At 40.2% G+C, this 24,418-nt stretch overlaps 1 protein-coding gene across 1 annotated transcript in view; it reads right to left on the bottom strand.

Annotated features, from left to right (window-relative positions):
* Positions 1-2,738: 2,738 nt before the first annotated feature.
* LOC133997379 (vasorin-like) overlaps positions 2,739-24,418 on the bottom strand; it is a 32,672-nt gene continuing 10,992 nt past the window's right edge. The window contains exon 2 of the mRNA XM_062436958.1: positions 2,739-4,880. Within this exon, the coding sequence (XP_062292942.1) occupies positions 2,739-4,859 (2,121 nt within the window). The 5' untranslated portion in view covers positions 4,860-4,880. The remainder of the gene's footprint in view (positions 4,881-24,418) is intronic.

The following is a 24,418-nucleotide window of genomic DNA, read 5'->3' as shown; positions in this document are numbered from 1 at the left end:
GCATTGCTTTTCTGGCAAACATGTACACAAACACATATCGACTTTAAATGAACAAAAAACAAAAAGGAAAAAAGGACAAATCGGTTTCCCTAAATAAACAGAGAAGGTACTGTAACAAGCATGTTGAAAATATTTCAAACATTTCCTGCCCCTCTCACTGTCCAAAGCAATACTAAAAAGTCTTCCAGTTGATATATCAGGGGAGAGCAGATTGCCGATATATGAGCATCTGTGTCTGTGTTTATACTGGAATATTGACAGAGTGAAGCCAGAGAATGGTAAGTTGATTTTGGACAGTGCTGGAGTGTAGTGCATGGATTCAATTATAAAGGAGACAATGTACTGTAAATGTGAAGCAAAAATACAGACAGACACACACACACACAAACACACACACACACACACACACACACACACACACACACACACACACACACACACACAAACACAAACACAAACACAAACACACACACACCTGAGCAAACTAACTGATAACAACCAGTCATCCAAGCTTTTCACTATTAGATAAGGCAGGAACTGAGAGCTCTTTTTCAAACCCTGACTAAATTAATTCTGCATTCAAAGTAAATTTCATTACATTTCATGTTTCTTCATTATTAGTTTATGATGTAATATAATGCAATGTCTTGTATCAGTGAAATAAAGGCCCTTTTGTTCTTGAAATACACATCAGCATGTAATATGACACAAGATGTCAATAAGCCTTGGTACCAATGTTCCTAAGGCAAATCTATGTAAATACTTTGCTATTTCAGATTCTTTCTCGTGAATGGAAAAGTTCTAAAAAAGAAAAGTAGGACTAAAAGCTTGTGATATTCCCAGCCTCAGACAGGAAAAAAAGACCAAATACATCACAACAGTGCATTTAGCCTGTACATTTCACAGTCTGGTTGGCTGTAAACAAGCAAAACAGTCTCCCAACACACAAGCCAATAATTGTTGTTAACCAAAAACACACTTGATGGATGAAGTAGTGTGGGTGGAGTGGGGAGGGGCAGAGAAGACAGGGTGCGAAAGAGCTAAAAGCTACAGGGGGACACAGTCTAGACCTTATCTCAGAAAGGATATGGTCGGCAGCACCGAGAGGAAACGAGTGCTTAAATCTCATTCCCTCTCACAGCGATATACCTCAAAGCACTTTGAAGTTGCTTTCTTTTCTTGGGACGCGTGTGCAGCTTTATAAGAGTGGGCTCTGTGGCAATCTGTGTTCAGGCCTTTGAACACAGATTTTGAAACTTTGGCGGTCAAAAACAGTCTGAGGCTTGTCTTAACCATGTTTTTTATGGAGCATTGGCAGACCTGGCACAGAGAATAAAGTGTCTGACACTTTACAGTTACATTCACTTGGTGAGTTCCCCAGACCTATTTTGGGGAACCTGAACATATTAAAATCACCTTGTTTTAATTTATTATTTTAATTACAACTTTTAGTTAATGTTGTTTGCCTTTAGGGTGGATCTTCTAAGAACTAAAGCTAGTATTTACTTCAGCAATTATTGCAAGGAGCTCTGGAAAGTTTCAGCTACATGTAACATAGAAAATTCTAAAACTATCAAATTCATAATGAATTAAGCAGGGACAACAATTAATAATGTTTCAACTCACAACAATAGCAATACTGAGTGGACATCAACAGCAGAAAAAAAAAGATAAAAAATACAAAAACACAATATCATAATATCAGCTAAACATAACAGCCTTCCTGTCATAGCACAGAACAATGCAGGCAAAGTCTATTCTCTATGGCTCTTCATTCAGTCCATTTATCTTTCACAGCAAATTTATCTCCAATGGAGCCAAAAGCTTTCGGATGTGTGGAGAGAATTATTATAGGTCTGTAGACAGAGAAGAATCCAAATCCATATGTGTAGGAACCTGAAGTTTTCTTTCAGATTAGATAATGTCAACAGCAAAATATGGAGTTTAAACAGCTTTTATGGACATCAACCTTTTAGATTTACTTTTTCAATTTTTCTTTTTTTTTGTCTTTTTTTTGTCATTGCATTTCATCATGTGAACATCAGTCTTGTGGCACTTTGTGACTGGGGCACTAGAAAGGAAAATGCATATCTCCCTTCAGTGCAAGTTCTTTTCATAATTCCCATGGAGCAGCTGGAGTTGGTTGAAATCCCATTTTGTACCAGGACGTGTGGTCAAGGCAAGTCTACATCTGCATCACTGTTTTCATTTATATCACTGTCATTTCCTCCAGTTCTGTAGACCAAATGCAGTATCTTCCAAATCCAGCAACAGGATTATTGCTCATACACATAGTTTCTGTTATATAAACAAGGAATCCATAAAAATGAGCCATCAGTTACAGTTGTGTCAATGCAAAAAGGCACTTTCGTTTTCAGTCTGCTACTAAGACCCTTCTAGTTGATTGCACTTAGTTTAATCACTTGGTTAGATTTCTCCATCATCAAACTCTGCTCGATGACTTTTAACCACATCCTGTTCACTGTCCCACAGTGGCTAAGCACATTTCTAATATGCTGTAATCTTAAATTCATCATTCAGTATCTCTAAAATAGATTATCCAGTCTGTAGAGATGCCATTTGGACAAAAAAATGATAATAAGTGCCTCTTTTCAAATTGTGGAAATCTGAAACTGGAATGAAAATTTGATTTTTAACCATCAAATGAGCCACAACAGGATCTTAATGGGCAAGCCCACTCTCAAAAATCTCTCCAAGTGTTTGTAATTTATTGCATCTTAGAAATAAGATGGCTTTAGGGATGCTAAATTGTTATTTGATGGGCAGTGTCCTTGCATCAAAGGTACTTCATAGTCCAAACCCCCATTTTGTTGCAAAGATGGAGCTGGCTGAGGAGTATGACAACGATCAATCTCAGCCTGTTTGTGGGGCAGCGTACCGTTTCCCCCGTTCTCTAGGCAGGTCTTGACCCCTTCCAGTTCCATGGGATCAGAGTCAGCAGGGCCCAGCTCCAGCTCCATTTCTGCCTTGGCCTGCCTCCTCTTCCGCAAACAGATGATTGTACCAATCACCAGAGCCAACCCCAGCATGAGTGTCAGGCCAGTCACAGGGGGTATAAGAGTAAGCTGGCTCTGTGTCTCCACTCTGGGCTCTGAGGATGTCAGTGGAACCCATGCAGTGCGAGCCTCTGTACATGACCCTGTTTCTACAGAGCTGTTAACCCTTGAGTTCATTCTCTCACCTAGGGGAGTGGCACAGACGGAGTAGGTGCAGTTGGGTCTCAAACCACGCAAAGTATATTCAGGGTATGATGCCGGCACACTCAGAATAATGGGGCGGCGGTCAGGGCCTGAGAGGTTACGGTAGGTCAGCCTGATGCCACGGATGTGTGGCCGTGTCTCGATGAAGCGGTGCAGGTCAAGAAGTATAGAAGTTGAGGTCACCTGGCGTGAGCTGATGGCATCAAGCTCAGCAGGCACCACAGGGTCAACTACAGACACTTCTTTTGTTGAAGGTTTTGGTGGCTCAGGAACCTCATCCACATTTTCACAGTAGGGGCCTGAGGTTCCTGAGAGACATAGGCAGCTTAGTTGCCCCAACGGGTCAAAATGACAGGTGCCCCCATTGAGGCAGATGTTTGCTGGACAAATGTGCTGCTCGTATTCCCCACTGGTGGAGCTAGGGGAGACTGGAGGTTCTGGTGGAAGGGGGTAGCTGTCTGTTTTTGAGGAGATGGTTTGCTCACTGGGTGGAGGAGGAGGAGGAATAGCATTGGTATGGGTGGCTCCTGGAGATGTGGTGGGCATCTGGGGAACAGGAGTACTCCCAATGGGGGAGCCAATCATCACCGTTGTGGTAGGTGGACACCCAAAATCTTTGTGCTCCAGTGCTGAGAGCTTCTTCCCAGAATTAACTGGGGGGAAGTGACATCTGGTTTCCTCAGGTCTCAGAAGATTTACATTCTTCTCTTTAAGCCAGATAGGGAACCAGGCTAATGGACACAAGCAATTGAATGGGTTCTCAGCTGCTGTCAGATGCGTCAGTCTTGGGAAGGTCTGGAAGAAACCCTGGGGAAATCCCTGGAGATTCATTCCACTGAGATCCAGATCTTGGAGCCCAGTAAGTTTCTGAAAGTCCTCCTTCTTGAGCCCTCCCAACGAGTTGGCAGCCAAACTGAGCTTGATCAATCCCTTGAGGGAGTCCTGTTTTAGGGCCTGGGGCACCTCAGTTAAGTGGTTCATGGAGATGTCGAGCTCATGGAGATTCCCCAGGGAAGCTATGAGATCCTCATCCACAGAGATAAGCCCAAGAGAGGCCACCTTAAGGGCTTCCAAGTGGGGAGTCTGGAGGTCTGATGGTCCCAGGGTTGGGATCTTGTTGTGGCTGAGGTCGAGAAGCAGAAGACTGGGGAAATGAAGGGATGGCAGTGAGGTGAGCTGGTTCCCTTGGAGCTTGAGTTCCAGTAGCATCTCTAAACCATCAAAAGCTTCCATATCAATACTCTGGATGCGATTTGCATGGAGATATAGCCTCTCCAGCTGGACCAACCCAGAAAAACTTTCCTTGGAAATGTGGGTGATGTGGTTAGAGGACAGGTCTAAGTTCTTCAGCTTTGACAGCATCTCAAATACACCATCTGGAACCTCTGCCAGCCCATTTTGGCTGAGATCTAACAACTCCAACTCCCCCAGACCTCTGAAGTCATCTTGGGCCAAAGTGTCGATGCCATTTTGGAAGATGTAGAGACGTTGGGTGTTGGTGGGGACCCGTGGCACAGTGCTGGACCGTCTCTGAATGCAGAATATTGAGCCCTGGGGTGCACAGGAACAGTCTGCCGGGCACTCAAAGGATAACACCAAACCAGACGAAATGAAGACAAGAAGGATATAAGGCAGCATGGTGGCGTCAGGCCTGAAAATCTGAAAGACATAAGAGAAAGGAAACGGTCAATGTTAATCACCATTTGCTTAATATAAAGAGAAAAACAGACTCTTCAGTCACTGATGAATAAATTCCTTTCTCGGTCTAATTCCTAAAGTCTAATTCGATTTGCTTGTAAATAAATACCAATTTTACTTTGTCCCTTTGTCATGATCCACAAACATCCATGCATTCACATTAAAGCATTCAAGCACACAGACATAAAGTGCAGTACAATAGATACAAGAGCAATTTAACCCAATGAACAAAACCGTACTTCCTCAGACACATGCACCCATACACACAGAAACACTGCTCCATTATAGTGAATTTGTTTTAATTTCCATAATTAGTAGACAACCAAAGGATCAGGACCCAGAGGCCAAGGCACCAGGTTAACACAGCCCACCCAGGGTGACCCCTCCTGGGGTAAGTGAGAAACCCATTCAGCCTCTTCCCTGTGTTTATGACATGGTTCTTAGCCCGTGAAACCGAGTCTGCTGTAATGCAGCTGGACACCAGCAGCCACACAGCTATTACATACAAACATACCCAAAGCAAATAGGCTGTGAGTGTAAAGGCACGCATACACACATACACACACTCAATCACTTTTGACATATTTGCCGAATCGTGTTACCAAAAACATGGGCGCCACATACAGGACTGCAGGAAATTGGGGAGCAACAGGAACTGTTGACTTTGTATGTGTGTTAGATAGAGAGGGAGAATGGAGGAGGGTGACTATGCAATGATCAGATCTGCAAGTGCTAAAAAATGAAACTCAAAAGTTCACTCTCACAGCTCATCAGTGTTGTAACAATAACATCACATAGATATAAAGTGCCACGATAAAACTTTGACAGAAGGAAAAGAGTCACAATTACAGCCCCAGGTCCAAAACCTTGTGAAACTGTCCAACTGTCCAAACAAAACTGTATAAAGGGAGAAATGTGTGCTAAAGTTTGGATCAAATCTTAGCATCCTTTTTTCCAACTTCTTCTCCAATGGAGTTTAAAAGTAAGGTTCTTTCTAAACAGATGCACACAAAAAAGTAGGATAACAGAGACTATGTTTAGATTCACTACCTTAGGCTGCAGCAGGAGTAGTGCCTCCTTAGTGTAGTTAATGCTGTGATTCACTTTACTGCGCAAGAATATCAATAATAAGTCAACTGTATTGACCGTTCTCTTACTGTATTGGTCATATACAGTCCATATACAGTAGCATACATATACATAAATGCAGACATACAATATTGTATAAGTAATGAACATGTGGCTGATGTTTCACTGGAGTCTGATCATCTATTGAGAAAAGTTCTTTGCTCAACTCTTCACCTGGAGAATCAAGGTTTCATTGTTTGCAAGTCTGCAATAATAAAAAAATCACCTTGGAACTTCAGACCTGTTGGAGCCTAAAAAGATATTTTTCAAACTTGATTTGATTTGATCAGGCTCATTTTGGATGGGTTTGCATAGTGAGAAGCTATCCAAGAGTCACAAAGGGGGAAACTTGAGAGAAACCCTGGCAACAGACAAAGGGAGGAAAGGATAAAAGATGAAAAAGGAGGAGGCAAATATAATTACAAATGGATCTGAAGGGACTTGGAAATTCAATTTTGTGGAATAAAATAAATTATATAAAATGGAATCCACATAAATATGCTACTATAAATAAAAGATGGCTCATATATAATGTCTCATGAGCTTGCATGACACATTTGAAAACTGTAATAACATGTAGGTACCATGGGATAAATTCTTTCTCCCTTTCCTCTCATCTCTCCCTCCCTCTTCCTTGCTCTCCTCTGACCTTTCTTGAGTCACTAAACTGTTGCACTCCTCTCTCTTCACTGCTATGTGCAAGACTCCTGGGGTAGAAGTTGAGGGGAAACCTAAGATGTTTCATTAAGTCAGGAGCGCACCTCTGGCCCCATGCCTCCGTTCCCCTCCTGCCCTCTTGTCTCCTCCATTTATACCTCTTTCCTTGTAACATATGGTGAGTGAGGGCAAAGCCTGTCAGCATAGCAGGAATTTATAATATTCCTTAAAATCTGTGTTTGTCAAACAATAGGAGATGAAAGGCCAGGAGGTGGTGGAAGAAGGACAAACGGATAGGTTAAAGAACTGATTGTTTAGAGAAAGAGTGCTGATATTCCAGCTGAAAACACCAGATTAAACTTTTTTTTAATTTTTTTTATTTGGTGTCTGAGGAACCAAACTTGGTACTTCAGCAGCAGCTAATATAAACCAGAAGCTCACACTCTTGTGGTAGAGTTTCAGTGTCTTGTTCAAGGACACTTGAAAAAGATCAAACCTGTATCCAGTTAGTCACGTGACAGTCTAAACAATAGACCAAAGTGCCACACTTTAATTGGTTGGTCTATAAATGCCAGATCTCAGTTTCTAATGCTTTTCTTCAATTTATTGTCACCACAACATACTGACACTAACAATGAGTGGTAAAAGCATGAGGTGGAATACAATGTTTTCTGAGTGTGCAGAATGAATCTGCCCTGTCTTGTTGTAAACCACAGAGGGATGTCTGATCTTTGACAGGCTCTTAAGTTTTATAAATCCGTGTCCAATTATAACTTGGTTTCCGTTAGTGTCTTGTTGGTGCAGCATCTCCCTCTCGAAAATGTGAAAACGGCAGGAAAATCGTTTTAGGTAGAAATAGTCATAAGCTTCACTAATAGATGCATCTTCATCCATGAAATGTAGCTACTCCTAAAATGCATCACTGCTTTGGATTTATTAGCTGCAACAATGGCTCTATCCACACCATATGTGTTCCCTTACTTGATGCATTGCTCTCAAATAATTTAAAGCAGTGAGATATTCGGCTACATAAAGATTATGCCAACAGGACTGACGAATAGTCAATAGAAATAATACAAATATTAAAAAATATATAACTGATAATTTTGCAGTATATATATATTTATTACCCATTGACACAGTACAAAACAATGACATGATCCAGTGTTAAAATGTATCAATAGGAACCTATGTTGTGTTATGACAAAACTGCAATAGCAATCAGGTGCTTAAATGGAAAGATGTTTGGCATTGGTAAAGTCACCAAACCACTCTGTCACATCAGCTAGAAGAACTCAAGTTGTTATCATCAGCATTATTCTCCCTAAGTCGTAAAGCCAACACAAACAACAATGCACACCTTGATGCACACGTACACACGTACGCACACGATGAAACTCTGCAATCCAACAGCATGCTCCACTGATAGCAAAGTATTACTGCTATGAGAAGGCAAATGACTGCTTTTGTTTGAGGTACACATCTCAGTTGAAAGACACGCTCTTCCCTGGAATCCGGATCTGTCTTTGTGTGCAGTCACTTACTGTTTATAGAATAGTAACAGGGTTATAATAAGATCTGATCATCATTCCTTTAAGGGTGCTGCTGCTGGCACACAGGCTAAGTGGATAATTTGATGACAGAGGAGGGGAGGAATGAATGGAATATGTATGAAAGAATAATTGCGTTTGAGAGTGAAGAAAGGGGGAGAAAAGAGAAACGAATCATGCACATGGGGAGGCTTTGCATTTAACAATTACTGTGAATAAAAATTAAAGTTAACATCACAAGCCTTTCCTTCACACCATTCAGGATAAATTATTGTATGAAACGCTCGTTTGCCATTTCAAATCCCAAGCAAACAGTGTGTATGTGGTCCTGTAGCTTTGCTGTTCCAAAAGGCTTGTGTCAGGACATGCATGGCAGGTAGTTAAACCCTCCTGACAGGGTTTGTCATTTGCAACCTCCCAGCGAGCCTCATTCAAGGAAACACACAGCTTAATGGTAAGGCAGAAACACCTTCAACCACAGAGGATAAGGATTCAGTCCTCCATGACAGCATGCATCCGCCCTGTTAAAGCATCGCTCTGTAAGAAACTGAATTCCTTCACACTCCAGGGCTGCTGCTCTGTAGCTGAACCTGACCTCTGACCCCCCTGTAGATGAGGGTGAGACAAAGATATGTTCCTTTTTGGGGGGTTAAAAAAAAAAAGTGTCTCCTAATTTTAGTGATTTTTTTCTTGCCAAAAACAAAATGATCTTAATGTAAGAAGAAAGAGATCAACTGCCAAGTCCATGTTTCTTCTCCTATTGTGGGTTTTCATAGTTTATACATTAAAAGGAATTGTTTTGGAGCATTTTGGGCATATTCATTAGATAAATATGAAGCTACTACCAGCAGCAAGTTGGCTTTGCTTAGCATAAAGACTGGAAACACTGCAAAACAGCTAGTCTAGCTCTGTTCAAAGATGACCAAAAAACCACATCATTCTTTGTAACAAATTTATGACGTTTTAACGCGACTTTTGTCTTTGCTCTTTTTAATATTCTTATTTTGAGTATTGTGCTTTGCTACATTCTACTGTAAATTGAATTAATTCAAATAAAAGTACTGATTTTTATAGTTGTATAATTAGTTACTTAATACCTTGAAGATGAAGGGAAGAGTGAAAATGTACAGCCCGAACTGTGCATGCCTATTTTATGTACTTATCTGCTTTTTTAACATCTTGGCCCTCTCCTGTTGTTGATACTGAGCGGGTGCCCACATCACACAGCCAAGAATCTGACATCTACCATATTAACCACAGCAGTCAAAATATGTGGAGCATTTTTTTTTCCTGCATGCAAAATATACAGTCACATAACTCAGTGCTGCAAAACCAGTTGTTTTTGTGCTCTTTCGTGAATTCCTAATCAAATGTGACAGAGTATTCTGGTGTTAAGACTTCATGGCACACAGTATTTCTTCAGCTATTTGTATCAAGCGTAGATAAGGCTGTATGATGAAAGAGAAACATTGCCATCTAAATGACATGAAACAGGTCAACACACACCCAAGACCTGCATAGGGACACAGCACACACGGCCATTAACACACACACACACACACACACACACACAGTCTACAACACAGCTGGATTCTGTTACCCACAATACACTGCTGCCATCTCTCACTGTGTGACAGAATGAAAGGCCCACATAAACCTTTGTCCTCCCCCATGATAAGAAAAAGGTAGAGCAATGAGTGAGAGGGGTACACTGAGAGGGAAAAGGACACAAAAGACTGAGAGAGAGAGAAATGTTGTGTTTTAATAGCTGGTAGCTGATGACTGAGTCCATTCATCCAAAATCTGCTGTAAACAAAGCCTGAACTCCTCTAAACTTAAAGTGCATGACAGAAGCCAGATATAACAGTGTTGTATGTTCTCTCAACCTGAGGTGGGGGGGGTCATAGAAAGTCTTCTTCAAGAAGAACTACTGCTTCTTGGATTATAAATATTACCCAAGAAGAATTCAAGTGTGAAACTAGCAGAAATGTGTATCAGGTCACCCGCTTGCTCCTGCATGTGCATCCTCGTGTGTGTGCACGAGAACTAACTAAAACATGGACCCACTCTTAAAAACATTGCTCCATAGCACTGTTAGTGGTCAGAAACTCTGCAGGGTACCTTTAAGTAACAAGTGCAACTGTGCAAACAACGCACTTACAGTAACCCCAGGGCTCTGGCAAAATGCTTTTTCTGCATAGTTGTACTTGTTATTTAGTAAAGATGAACTACTTAAAGAATATTTATATTCTTTTAGTGATGAGCAATGGTTCACTTATAAAGTTGAATCATTTAGATTACTGCTAATTAATTTAGATTACTTCTGGTCAAGCATCAACTGTTTTGATTGTGAGTTTGGTTTTCAGGTTTCAGGTTTCTCATTAATTTCCAAACCTCATCTGGAATATCCCAAACACTATCCAACATATTTAATAAGTGGTTCTTCTACAGCAGAACTTTTTTTTCTCCCTATTGTCTTTTCATTGTATTATTCTCTTCATGCCTGTCAAAGGGTGAGTATCGAAACATCAAATGAAAGCAGCCCAACTCCTGTGGTTATATCATGCCAGGAAGGGAGGTGGTGGAGGATTGTGAAGATAAAATAAGTCACAAAGGAAAACTGGAAATACTGATGACAAAAACAACTGTGATGGCTGCAATAATAAAAAAAAAAAACAACAAAAAGGGTGCAGAGATATGAGATCAGTTGTAATCACTTTACCACACTGTAGGTGTGGCTCAACGAAAACTCAACACACGTGTCATACTTTGCACAAAAGTATCCCCTAAACTGTAGACGTAGAAGAATAACTTTTAGGACTCAACATTAAATATTTACTCTCTACTGCAAATTGAGAGATCTTCAATTAAAGTATATCCATCATGACTGCACAGACACTGATTAGTATTACTTACAGAAAGTTACGGTTCATTAATATAAACTTTAAGGAAAAGGATGTACTGTGAGTGAAAATATAACAACAGTCATTAGAGGTGAGGAAAAAATCAGTTAATAAAGATTTGCAGGATTAACACTTTAAGGAAAACGGGTGAGGAAGGATTTGGAGGGACTTTGGGAGAGGTGAGGGAGGAAAGGAAGGAGGGAGAGGAACCGGAGAGTCAGGAATTAATGTGCAAAGAAGCAAAGACATCATAAATCGTGTTAGGAAGTTGGTCCAAAGGGAGATTACCTCATTTTCATGGAGAGAAAAAAAGGGGACGTGAGTTAGTGGTACAAACCTTACCTCAACTCCCACACCCCCGAAACTCCCCAAAGTGGAATATCCTGTTACATCATGCCTGAAAAGCTTACCAGTAAAATCCGTTTAACGACTTCAATATCTCTAAAACTCTTAACACGAAAAGCTTTTGTATAAGCAGATAAAGTACTATATGAATATCTGCTGCCTGGATGTGTGTGCACATGCACCAACGAGCATGGGTAAAGATATTATGACACTCATTAATCCCAAACACAAATAGACACACAAGTAATGTCTCAACAATTGCTTTTACGTTTATCTTCAATTGGTGTAGATTAGCCAAACTTTTTTCATCACTTGCTACTACAGGTGTAAATTACCGAACTGTGAAAAATACAATGTGACACATAAATGAACTGACTGACTTTAACCGCTGCACACTTCAGCAAATTTACATGATATGCAATCCTGAGCACTGCAGCCTTAGCACACCACAAACTCTGCAGCCTTTAAATGAAAGTAATACCAGTACATAACACAATCCAGTCCTGAAAAGACGACAACTATTAAATGCAGTAGAATAAAGCTCAGGGAGTCTAAGAATGCATTCAGAAGAAAAATAAGCACACTTTTAAAAAAGGGGCTTCACTGAAGTGAGCATGTTGTTTCAGGTACCACAGAAAAAAGGTAATATAATCCAGGAAGTTCAGTTTGAGTAATACATCCATGAGTTTGATGCCTTATCAGATGCCAAAACACTGCAAAACTATTTATAATACCACTAGTTGGGATTTTACAACTCTGGAAAGTTATTACGCCAAAAATCATTTCATTCTCTGGCATAGTGATTGTAAGTTTTGCCAGCAATTACACCATACACACTGCAAAGTAATCTACTTAGAATGTGTTGGCGCACTTGCGTAATTAGAAAACTCAATGAGGGACTGAGGGACTACACTTTTTTTTTCTTCTTTTTTTGGATGACCCTGCATTTTGTTGCCCGAGGTCTCTGCATCGGCACTCGTGCTTTGTCAACACAGTGGTCTCATTGAAATCAATTTCCTTTTTTTTTTTTTTACATTTTTGGACGATTTTGTGACGAGATACTGTTGTTGTCGGCACTCACTTGTTTGGGCTAAGTTGTAGTTGTTTAGTACACAGTGCATACCTGTTAATGGCGTAACGTCACGTGGATCCAGACAATAATGCAGACATTCAAAGTTGTAAACCGTTGCCAAACAGTAGCCAATGACAAATGGAAGAAATACAGAATATCAAGCGAAAGGGTAAATGAGACAAATAGGAACCAATGAAGCTGAGGTTGTGCAGACATCATTTCGCTCGTTTCCACTGAAGTCACAGCGCACAAATGTTCTTAAAAGTTATTGCTGTTAGTCTTTGCTTCCAGGTCTCCATCCAAAAAATGAGCTGTTTAGTGCAACAGCAGCCAAGCTTTATGATGTAAACTAAACAGAGACTGTGAGAGACATCGCAGCAACTTAGTCATCCTCTATGCAGTTAACACCTTGGTGGTGACAACTGTTGTCTAGACGGGCCAGTGACAACTGGATTTAGTCTATATTAGTATTATGATGATTGATGTAGTTACATTTTGCAGGTCATCGTCTATATTTTTGGCTCCCCTGTTCTTCACCCTGGATGACAGTGAACCAACTGCATGCCTGCAGTGAGGCGGACAAAAGCCAAACTGCCTCTTGACTCAATACAGGCACACAGATATGTCATTAAACACAGTAGAGCGCGTAAAAGAAAAACAAAAAACAGACACTTAGTATTTGCATGAAAGCCCAAGTAGATACACTGAATACAATCCTCTCTTTCTCTTTCTCAAGCAGGATTGGAATTTAGAGCTTATCTATTCTTCTATGTCTTAACGTCTTTCTTAATGCTGTCATTCATTCTGGCATTGTGCACTCACACAGACAAACAAACACACAAAGGGAGCATGACTCTTCACCTCTGGGACAAATTAATAACAGTATGTCCATCTCCACCTGTTATTTGAAACTAAAACCTCCATCTTTGAGCTTTTATCAGCTGCTCGATCAAAACCTGATTTGAGGCTCATATTTTCTTACCTGACTTCTGGTGCTCTATCCCCCTCTCTGTCTCTGCCAACTCTCCACTTATATATGCATTAGCAGGACTGACCAGCAGCTTGCTGGAACATTTATGAACTGACAACTTCTTTGTCATGTAGGAATCAGTGGCTTCACAAACAGCACAACAGCTTTTTTGGCCTCCATGTGGACGTCAGGTTTCAGAGGTCATGGTCAGTTAGGGATCCAGTGTCTGGCTCAAGAATGTTACAACAGGTGAGTCGTGTAATACAGTAAAACAAAACCACCGACACCCTGGACAACCTGTTACCCACTATTCTTTATTACTTGAATGAATAGAGCATTATGCATGAATGTTAAGGTTGATTACACCTCTGATTGGAGCAGAAGTTCAATCAGCAGGCATTGATTTAAAGGGGGCATATCATGCACATCTCCAGGTCTATATTTTTATTCTGTGGCTCAATTGGAATATGTTTGCATGATTTACAGTCCAAAAAAGTCCTTATTTATCTTATACTGGTCATTTATGCAGCGCCTTAGTTCAGCCTCTGTCTGAAACAGGCCATTTTAGCTCCTGTCCCAATGAGCCCCCTCTGCTGTGATTGGTTAGCTCCCGGAAGCTGTTTCTGGAGGCCAAGTAAACTGTAGAACAAACTATTTTTCTTGTTCTTTACACAAAATGGAAACTTCTCAAATACATCCAAACTGAAAAAAATTTGCAACAAAGGCTACCAACGGATGGTCATTTGTTGGTAAGTTGATGTCAGGAAAATATAAAATATAAAATAAGATAATAAACAAAGTGTTCAGAGAGGGTTGAATCCTGAGCTTTTACATGCAGGGAACATTTTTACATATGTTCATCTCAAATTTTGCAACTTTGAAAATGTTTAACCCAGATTTTAACAGCATAAAAAAACAGAAAATGACAAAAAAGCACGATGTGTCCCCTTAAAAACATTTAAAAAGGTGTACACATCTGTTGATATGCAAGCAGGGAGTTAAGCGTACTATCAGCACGCATTAACAACTGCTTAACCTGGTTACTCCCAGTAGTTAAATCACTGATGCGGAGATAATCATACAGTATAAAATTACATGGTAGTACCAGCCAAACTGGATTTCTGACTAATAATCAATCATCACTGACAGCGACCTTGGCCAGCTCAGTAGGTGGTTTTGGTGTCTGACTAAGGTATGGCACAGATGCCAGCTATGCTGCTGCTATGATGAAAATGCAGAGTGTCATTTAGGTGTGCTTCTCCTGCTGCTACCGCTTGTCAGACTTCAATTCTCCTGTTGGCTCAGGAAGCGTTACTGTAAGAGGATTTAACCTCTTTCACATTAATATACCAAGAACAGTCTGTTTACAACATTATCTGTCTTTAGCTTAAAGTTTTTTGTAGGTAAAAGTCAACATATGGATTTTTTGATAGATTTTGAAGTGATTCGGTCCATTTTAAGTTGGTTTTAGAATTAAATGATAGCCTCACCATCTTTCAAGTATGCCCTAAAACAATATTTAGATGCTCAAATGAACATTTTGAATGTTTCTTGCTGCAACCATTCCTCCTGTTCCCACTGACCATTATGAAATCCCTTCCAAATGCATTTCCAATGTCAGTGAAAGTACCCTTCCACTCAAAAATGTAAAAGGATCATTAGAAGTCAATATGAGGTTTCGGCCAACTCAATTAGTCATTTCAAGTCAATGTCATTCTTTTTAATGCCAAATTCCCTGTTTTTGTTAAGATCCTTCCACCACAGCTGCATTTTATCTTGCATCACTTACACTGAAAGTGCATTTGGAGTGGATCTTCTCATGGTCAGTATAAACAGGAGGAGTGATTACAGCAAGAAAATGTTCATATGGGCATCCAGCTGTTTTAAGACAGACTTGAAAAACTGTGAAACTATCCTTTAAGGTTTGAATTACATTAGGTTAAGGTAAAGGTTGGGGTTAGGCATGCACACAGGTGTTTAAGTATAGGTTTAACATCCATGGAACACATGCCAGGGGCTTCCAACCCCCCGCCCCCCTTTCGCAAACGTGTACTGGGCCTCACAACATTTGCTACCAGGCTGTAAGTGAACCATGTGTAAAAGAAAAAAAAATAAATAAAAAAAACCCTTTACAATACTTATTTAACTCTGTAGGCTATGATGGGCCATTTAGGGGTAAATACTTTGATACTGGAACAGCCTTTACTGCATTTTCTAATTCACTAGAGAACAAAACAAATTGCAAAAGAAAGCAAAAGCAAAAGAACCTGGTTTGATGTTCACCTGTGGTAAAGTTTGTGGTACGTTTGGCACAAACCTTGGTTCAGGAAGCCTTAAGGTGACACCGGTTTTTCCACTGAGGTGATAAAAGGGTGTATGCCAGTAATGACATTCCAGTGGCACAATCACTGAGGAACACAATAACTCCTGTAACAACTACAGAAGTCATTCCAAAACAGTAATGAATGTAGGAGGTTTTGTGAGTGTATTTGTGTGTGCGTTTGTCTTGCCTGCCTCCGAGCCTGTCCTGTCTGTCAACAGTTGGAAATAAGCATGTCACCTGACCTCTACTTTACAGGTGTGCCAGCGGGCAAACTGCAATAGGAAGGATCCTCTCAAACATGTCTGCTCTTTTCTTGTCTCCTCTCTTACTGCTTGTACAAATTTGCTTAATCCTTAAGTCACAAATCCTCCAGCTACTACTGTTTTCTGACTACATTTTAAAGTCTAGAGTACAGAGTCATTACTTCGTTGAAATCGGAGCAGTTAGTACATGACGTTTGACATTTATAGACAAAACATTTCACTCAACTAGTTCTACAACTCATCAAGTACATAATTAATTACTTTTTCGTGTTAGCTTAAGCAGATTTTTTGTAGGATGAAACTCTTAGCTACAAACTAATAAACCTTTTCACCTTGAAGCAGTCAACTGTGTTATTAGTCGTCATCTCCCCCCAACCCACCACCCCCGCCCCTCAGATCTGTCAAGTCCTACCCTGCCATCACTTGTCGCTCATTTTAATGAGCTGTTTACATCTGGAAACAGCCTCTAGCCTGAGGCTGAGATGCCGACAGACACTCACACAAGTACTTAATGCTGTTTAACAAAGGCAAAAGTTCACTGAGGCTTTAATTTGCCTTGTTTTCTATCCAATAAACACCTCTTTTCTCTCCCGTTTCTCACTGCATCCTGCCATTATTGCTATTGTACTTGATTGTCTGTCCCGGTGGTCACCTGGATCTGATGCAAAGAGGGGTTAATGCATGAATACACCTTATTTTAATTCAATTTAAAGAAAGATCCACAAGAAGTGGTAGTCAGTAAAATACTCTGTCACTGCTCTTCATCCATCCAGGCCTGCTTCAACCTTCAGGCCTGATTACAGACTGATGATCACCTTTGGGACTCTTACTGAACAGGAGGCTCCTTCATGCCTGTTAAACCCAGCTGTCAGTTACCTAAGTCTGGCCTCTGGCAGGGTACAGGTTGGTCTGGAGTGTGGGGGTACGAGTTGGGGTGGTTGACACTTCCCCTCAACTTTATACGAGTCTAGACAAATACCGTATCACTATGTATTTCAACAGAAAAAACTTAAATAAACAGACTTCATGCTTCCTGCTCAGAAAGACAAAGTTAGCAAGATATTTCCCACTGGAGTTGGAAGTTACCAAAAAAAGATCTGAAAGGAAAGCAAATATTGAACTTACAATCATCAGGTGGACACAAATATGATTAAGTGAATGCTAATGTTGCTTTGTGTCTGTTAATAAGTCACTTTATTAAGTTTTAATGTTTTTTCAGGTGAGGGGGTGATATGCCCCCCTCCCCTCCCCCCCTATTTAACCATTGAACAGCATACACATAAGGTTTATGTTGTGCTGTTGCAGGTCATTTGGTAGATGCTTTTAGCCATATTTTCATTGGAATAGCACAAAGTGGAGACTTTATAGTTTCCCTATTGATAAACATGTTTGAATTGAAATATTTAAATTTGCTCGCCAGTTACTTCAATACAAATGTGTAAGAATGCCTGCAGAAGTTACAGTTCACCACTTTCGTTTTGAAAGCAGCACTTCAAGTTTGTGCTGAAATGTGCTCAGAACTTTCTTCAGACTTAATGAACAACCTTCTTTTCAGCTGGAAGACATAAATTGCATGCTGGAGCTCTGATCTCTCTGCATGGCTCAGTATTATCATGGGACCAATGTCTTCACTAAAACCTACTAAGTAATTTGCGCTGGAAATTTACCAGGATGGCAGATTTGCACCAGAAAATCAGCAACAATCAGCGTCGCTATTTACAATTACACAAATTCTCCAAGTCGTTTATGCCATGCATTTACAGCTTTGCGGCGTCATGAATGCTGCTTCGGCTACACACATTTAAATCCTTGTCCAGATGCATACACACACACACACACACACATACACCGAAAGACACACACATAACCTGAAACAAGCCGAAAGACCTCTACAAACCGTCCCCTGCTGCTGGATCACCTCATTAACCCAGTGTTAGGTCAGGAAGTGTGGACGGATTTACCGCTGAGAGAAACTTCTAGTATGCACACACACACACACACACACACACACACACACTTATGCAGACACACACACACTGACAATGGGATTATAATTGCCAAATTAGTTAATCTTCATTAAAATTATGAATGTAGAGCATTTTATGATAACATGACGCACATATAGTTAATGTTTGTGTGTAGAGTGTGTGTGTGTATGTGTTAGTGGTGAGGTGGGGTGGGGGGGCTACTTTGTCACTTATCTATTTACTTAAACTCCTGACATATCCTTTAAGTAAACACACACACACACACACACACTCACTCATTCTTGTCTCTGCTGGAAGGGGAATCAATTAGTGCAAACTGAACTGTGTGTGCGTGTGTGTGTGTGTGTTTGTTTGGCTCGGTTAAAGCCAGTGACCTCGCCTGGTTCATGACCCAGAAACAAAAGCTGCATTTTACACAGGAACAGAAAATCTGTTTTTTAACTCTTTGTGGTGCAGTTCAGACCCACACAAGGCCGTCTGCTCCATCAAGTTTACAAGACCAGACCTGATCCCTGCCATTACTTTCACAGTATGAAAGCAGCTCCAGACACGTAAACTGTGTCCAGGGAGGGCGACTCTGCTGAGAACCACTTGTGTCTGCAAGAAGGAACATTTTGGACCATTTTTCATTTGGACAAAGTTCACACTGTGATATTTGAGCAACCTGCCACTGCCAGAAAATCTATTATTCACAATGGAATATTTTAATATTGAAAATAATTTCCCTAATGTAAGGCAAAGGCAAACATTAATGCTTTCTCAAAGGCAAACATCACAGATAAATAGCAACATCTTAAGACCACATCACATCAGAGAGTGGAACAGTGGAAATTGTAAATTGATCTGCATGTTTTCGCCAAAGAAGTGGTTCTAGAAACTTAGTGACACAGAGACTGCTTTAGGGGACAAGTGGTAATTTACTTTAGCTGGCAAACTAACCGCTAACACACCACACAGCCAGCAACATGGAAGCACTAGTCCGTCACAACAGCTCCCTGAGATTCTTCTTATTTTTTCTTTCCTGGCATTTTGTACTCTTAAGTTAAGAGTAGAAGAGGGATAAAAAGCTCTCGTTCTGCTAACGGATCAATAAGTTCCCTGTTTATTCAAGACATTTATAGCGTTGACCCCTGCCTGTCTACAAATCATTCCTCTTGTGGTGGATCAGTTGATACTCCAGAACAGGAAGTTCAATAAAACGGTGCAAAAGAGACGACTTGCTCTTGGTCAATGGTGCCAATTCATGTTTAAAATTGCACTAAAGTTGAACTTGAAGAAAGGAAAAACAAGTCTGGCAGATTGACTTAGAAATGAACTGATTAAACCGTTAATTTTTTATTTTTTTAAAATGTTGGCGTGAGTGAAACTAATGCTACGTCTGCATATTTACCACATCTAATACAGCAGCTTGGTTTCAGGTCACTGATGGTGTCACCCTCAAACACACACACACACACACACACACACGATTACCTTCACTCACCTCACCGACAGATATTAAACTTGTGAACATTCCCCTCGAATGAGAGACAACATATTCAGACTCCAAAGTAAACTGATGGTTGGTCTAATATGTTGTGCTAGATGGAAAAGCTCTCAAGTTACCCTACAAGTCACTTAGATGAATAGGGTCAAAGGTCATGTTAACACTCTTGTGTCTTGCTTCTTGTGTTTGTTTTCTTTTTAGGTGGGATGGTCTTTTTCACCCCAATGATTTTAAGATTTATATTTCCTCTTATTTTGATACCGGTTAGAAGGAATCAACTTCATGGAAAAACTAGTAGGATACAATTTTGATTTTTCACAGTGAGACCAATGCAAGCCAAAAATATGAATAATACAAGCAGTCGCATTATACTGTTTGCCTGAACTAGGCAACAGTGTAGCTAATGAAGGATGGTGAACAAAGGTGTGTGGAAAATGTTTACACTTGAGAAAGTTAAGTAATGTTGATTGTAATAAAGTTCAATTCTATGCTTCGTTTTAATCCTGTAATTTGACTTGTTTGCGTGTATACAGCACCGTGTGTGGTCTAACTGTGGAAGAGAAGTGTGAGGAGCGGCGACGACGCGGTCCACTGCAAGCCGGGTGCTGACACACGACTTTGAAAAGAGCCCAGAGGCTTGTAAGCATGTTTGCAGAGGGATGGGGAGGAAAATTATGTTGTTGTAATTGTGTGAAAGGATGGAGTGTATACACAAATAAAGACACACACACACACACAAAAACACACACAGACTCCTACAGACGCCACAAGTGACCTCATTTGATTTTGCTCTGATAGCATAAATAATGCTTGCCCTTATGAAACATTTTACTGTTCAGGGTAAAAGATGGATTTTTATTTTTGGCTGGGCCGCAACCGCAGGGCCAACCCCTATAAATGCGAATGTCTGTCACTGACTGACTAAGAGAACCACTGACTAAGTGATGAAGTTGGTCGGCCGAAGGCAAGACAGTAACCACTTAGATTCCTATTATGCGGTCCAAACAACACCTATTTGGAAATTTGCTCCAATGTTTTCGGAGATGTGAGGAGCTGTTGCCTGGGTCAGACCAGACTCATCTCAGCTGTTAGCAGCCTGACTCCTGAAATGAGTCATCCCAGATGCGAGCTGATGACCTGATCTGTGCAGCTCTTTGGCTCTAATGTCTCTGCAGCATATAAAGTGAAGTGTCATGTTTTTACTGGACAGAACAACAGCGCTGAGTCTGGGGCTTTATATGTAAATATATATGTTTACTTTTTGTTGTTTGCTTTTTTAAGCCATAAAAAAACAGCTGGGTACAACTCGAATGTTTTGTCTTAACTTAAATCAGGTTCAAAAGAGTTGAAATGGGTCAGTGAAAGCGTTGCCATGCTTTCTTTCAGATTCCTTTTAAAGATAATATCAGATTATTTCAATTTCATGGGAAGATATGTGACTTTTAACTAGCTGAAGAACATACTGAGGCTCAGCTGAACTACAAACAGGACAAACATACCCGAGTATGTGCATTTCGGCCGTATTAATCACAAGTGTGAATCTGGTAGCAGATACAACTCAGGATAAGTCAGAACCGATTTTCTCACATTAGCGTTAACCACAGCTAATGGGGAGTAAACACACAGGTATGCACGCACAGAAGTGTAGATGTATGCACAAAGTCACATATGTTTTCCCACAGATGAGTCATATCACTGAAAAACAAAAAGGCTGAGTTCCCCGAATCGAGTTATTTTTCCTGCTGTTCACTAATTCAGTTCATACAGTCATTTTAATACCTTAATTTAATTTCTCATTCTTATGATTTCATTATTTCAAGTCAGATTTCTCTTTACAACATGTTGCTCTTTGCTCTGTTTTGCTGTATACAAACTCAGAAAATATGCAATTGATATAAAGTTGCATCTTTAAAAAGTGAAGCCCAAAGTTTGTCTGATAGAGTTCTTGTAGTCTGAGTCCATGTGGTTCCACTCTATAAACTCTGTGCATAATGGTGTTGCCTCTGAGGGTTTGGTAAGAACATACATTCACTAAAAATGCATTGTGCTAGAGTGTGGTGAGCCGCAGAGATGTTTAAAACAAAAACCTAGCTCAGTTTTTACCCAATGTCCACTGCAGTTTGCTGACTCAGCTGTCTGGTGTGCTGATGTCTTGTTCAGCTGGCAGACTACACTCCAAATTATATGACGGAAACCATAAAAAACAACAGGTAAAATGAATTGTGTGTTTTGTCATTGTCACTTTATCATTTGGCAAATTGTACAAATTGCAAGAAAACTAGTTGTTTCTTGTCCTGAACCTCTCACACACACACACACGCACACACACATGTAAACACACATAACCCCATCCCTTTGAATAATGGCAGCAGTCAAATTTTTAATGAGCAGGGAGTTTAGTCAAAGCCAGAAGTCTCTGAACTGACCAACAACCCAATCAAACCCAACACAGATATATTAAGTTCATTTTCTGCTACGAGGCTGTGAAATTGCTTCATCAATCTTTGCTACCTCAATTTGTCTAATGCGTCCCATCTGTTCCAGTGGACGACTAACTCCAAACAGTCTGGAGAGCTTTGGCTTCAGATGCACGGAGCAGCGTCTCTCCAGCTGACTGACCTGCTGACTGCTTGTCTTGGACTTGTACTGGTCTGTCTGTGTTTATGGAGTGTCTTGGTTTAGATAGCAGACATCGCTAATGTAGTGGTACATTACACATGACAGAAATAAACTCTCTCTCCTCTACAGAGCTTTAAAACAAAGCATGGCAGGTATCAGAGCAGAGCTTTTAATAGTGTAGCCTCTAATTAACTAATTGTACCCACAAATTACTCGATTTGTTCCCTCAAATTGATCGTTCATGCACACAAATCAAAAATACAGGAACAATTATCTTAAAATATGTTTAAGAAATGTCTCAGATAAAACAAACTTTGTTGGACAGACAATTACTGAAGTATGTTCATGTATCATGTAACAAAACTTTAGGCCTTATTAAGGCCACACGGTTCATTTGATTGGCTGTGACCTGACAAGTTTCCCTGTTTATATTGCACAGTGTTTATACAGCAGGTATTTGTAAAGAGTAAGCAAAGTGTGCTGAAACAATGCAGTATCAAATATAGCATGAAAATTGCTTTTGTGGAATTTATTTGATAGGATAAATTCAGTAGTTTGAGGGGAACCTACATCATGAAAAACAGTTGCTAGCTTGTTGCTTATTTCTCGATAACTTGCCACACTAGCAACAACAATATATAACTTTGCGTTGAAGGCATACAATTATCAAAAAGTTACTTATTATTTAACTTATGCAGCCTGTACATTTTTGGTTTAGTCTTTTAACTTCTGGTCACTATTGCAAACTACAGTAAATAACAGTAAGTCGTGGTCCTGAGTATTTTCACACAGCCTGCTATACATTTCAGTGTTTCCCCTATAATTGTACAGGGCTGGCAGGCTGCCAGGTCAACAAGACCCCCACTAGGCCAAAAAAGTCTTTTTTTAATGCTCCCAAAAAAGGCCAAATATCCATTTATTTGGAAATCATTTTCGTTTGGGGGCCTCTGTCTCATTGCCTGAGAGACTCTTGGTAGCGTAGTTCCTTTAAGGAATAGTGCAGTGCGTACTTGTATACGTAGTGAGTGTGTGCTTTAGCGAACGTGAGTGGCAGAAAAGCAGTGACACTAAACAGAGAAACAGAATGGAGAAATGTGTAGCTGCAGAGTCTCTCACGAGTTTTGCTCAGCGCCAACCTGGCAATCTAGGGGAAATAATGCATTTCACAAAGTCAAGAACACTTATCCACATATTTGAGGAGGTCACATGGCCTGACATGAGCATATCCACTACAGACAAATTTACATTTAGCTTAGTACTAACTCAACTAATTTACTCTGTGTTGCTGTAGCTGTTTCTGTGGTGAAAAACTTAAAGAGCTGTTATGCTAACGTATCGTATATGATCTAATATTATATAATATTTGTATTGTATTATATGATGTTAGGTTATTACCATATTTTGCAATCTTCGCAAACTAATAACTAAGCCAGATGGTATTTTATGGATCATATAAGTCGTATTAAATGATTAACTACACAATAAGAAGCCCATGCTACAGAACATTAGTGTAACTCACCAAATGAGACTCCACTTTGCACTGTGAGTTTTTGGACAAAGAAATACTGTATTAACACGGCCACACTTCTGATCGTATAATACAACACAAATATTTACACATCCTGATCAGTCATTCATGACTATAAAAACAGTAACGTGAGCAGATGGTCCAATTGCTGTATGAAAGATAAGCAGATGTCAATGTACATAATGTGACATATCCCCACCAGTGTAGACAAGAAGTATCATGGAGATGGAGCACTTCCTATTTGCTGAGACGCACCTGTCAGTAGTTTAATTTTGTTTACTTTGGGGTTATTTTTAACTATCTTGTACGCCTGCCGACTTTGTTTGCTATCATCATATAATACACACACAGTTGTACTCATGTGCAAAGTAACACCCACCTCCACTATTCATTACCCTGCCCGCCAGTGTGCATTAAAAGCTGCCGCAGCATAACTTTTGATCCGCTTGCCATCTCTTTGAAGTGGCTTTCAGTTCTCATCTGTGAACAAGATGTCCGAATTAAAAATACCGCAGGCTCTCCCACAGCCAGATTGCTATGCTGGATTCAGTGGGCATAGGATGTGCTAAGTGCAGAGTCAAGTGCGAAGTAATTTAGACTGATGCTTCATCTGAGTCTGCAATCATTCACACAGAGGCTTAAGTAGAAAGCAGGAGGGATGTTTACA

This window comes from Scomber scombrus, chromosome 2, assembly GCF_963691925.1.
Source record: "Scomber scombrus chromosome 2, fScoSco1.1, whole genome shotgun sequence".
Lineage (NCBI taxonomy): Eukaryota > Metazoa > Chordata > Actinopteri > Scombriformes > Scombridae > Scomber > Scomber scombrus.
The sequence above is the reverse complement of the archived record's forward strand: the minus strand, read 5'-3'. Positions and strand labels throughout refer to the sequence as shown.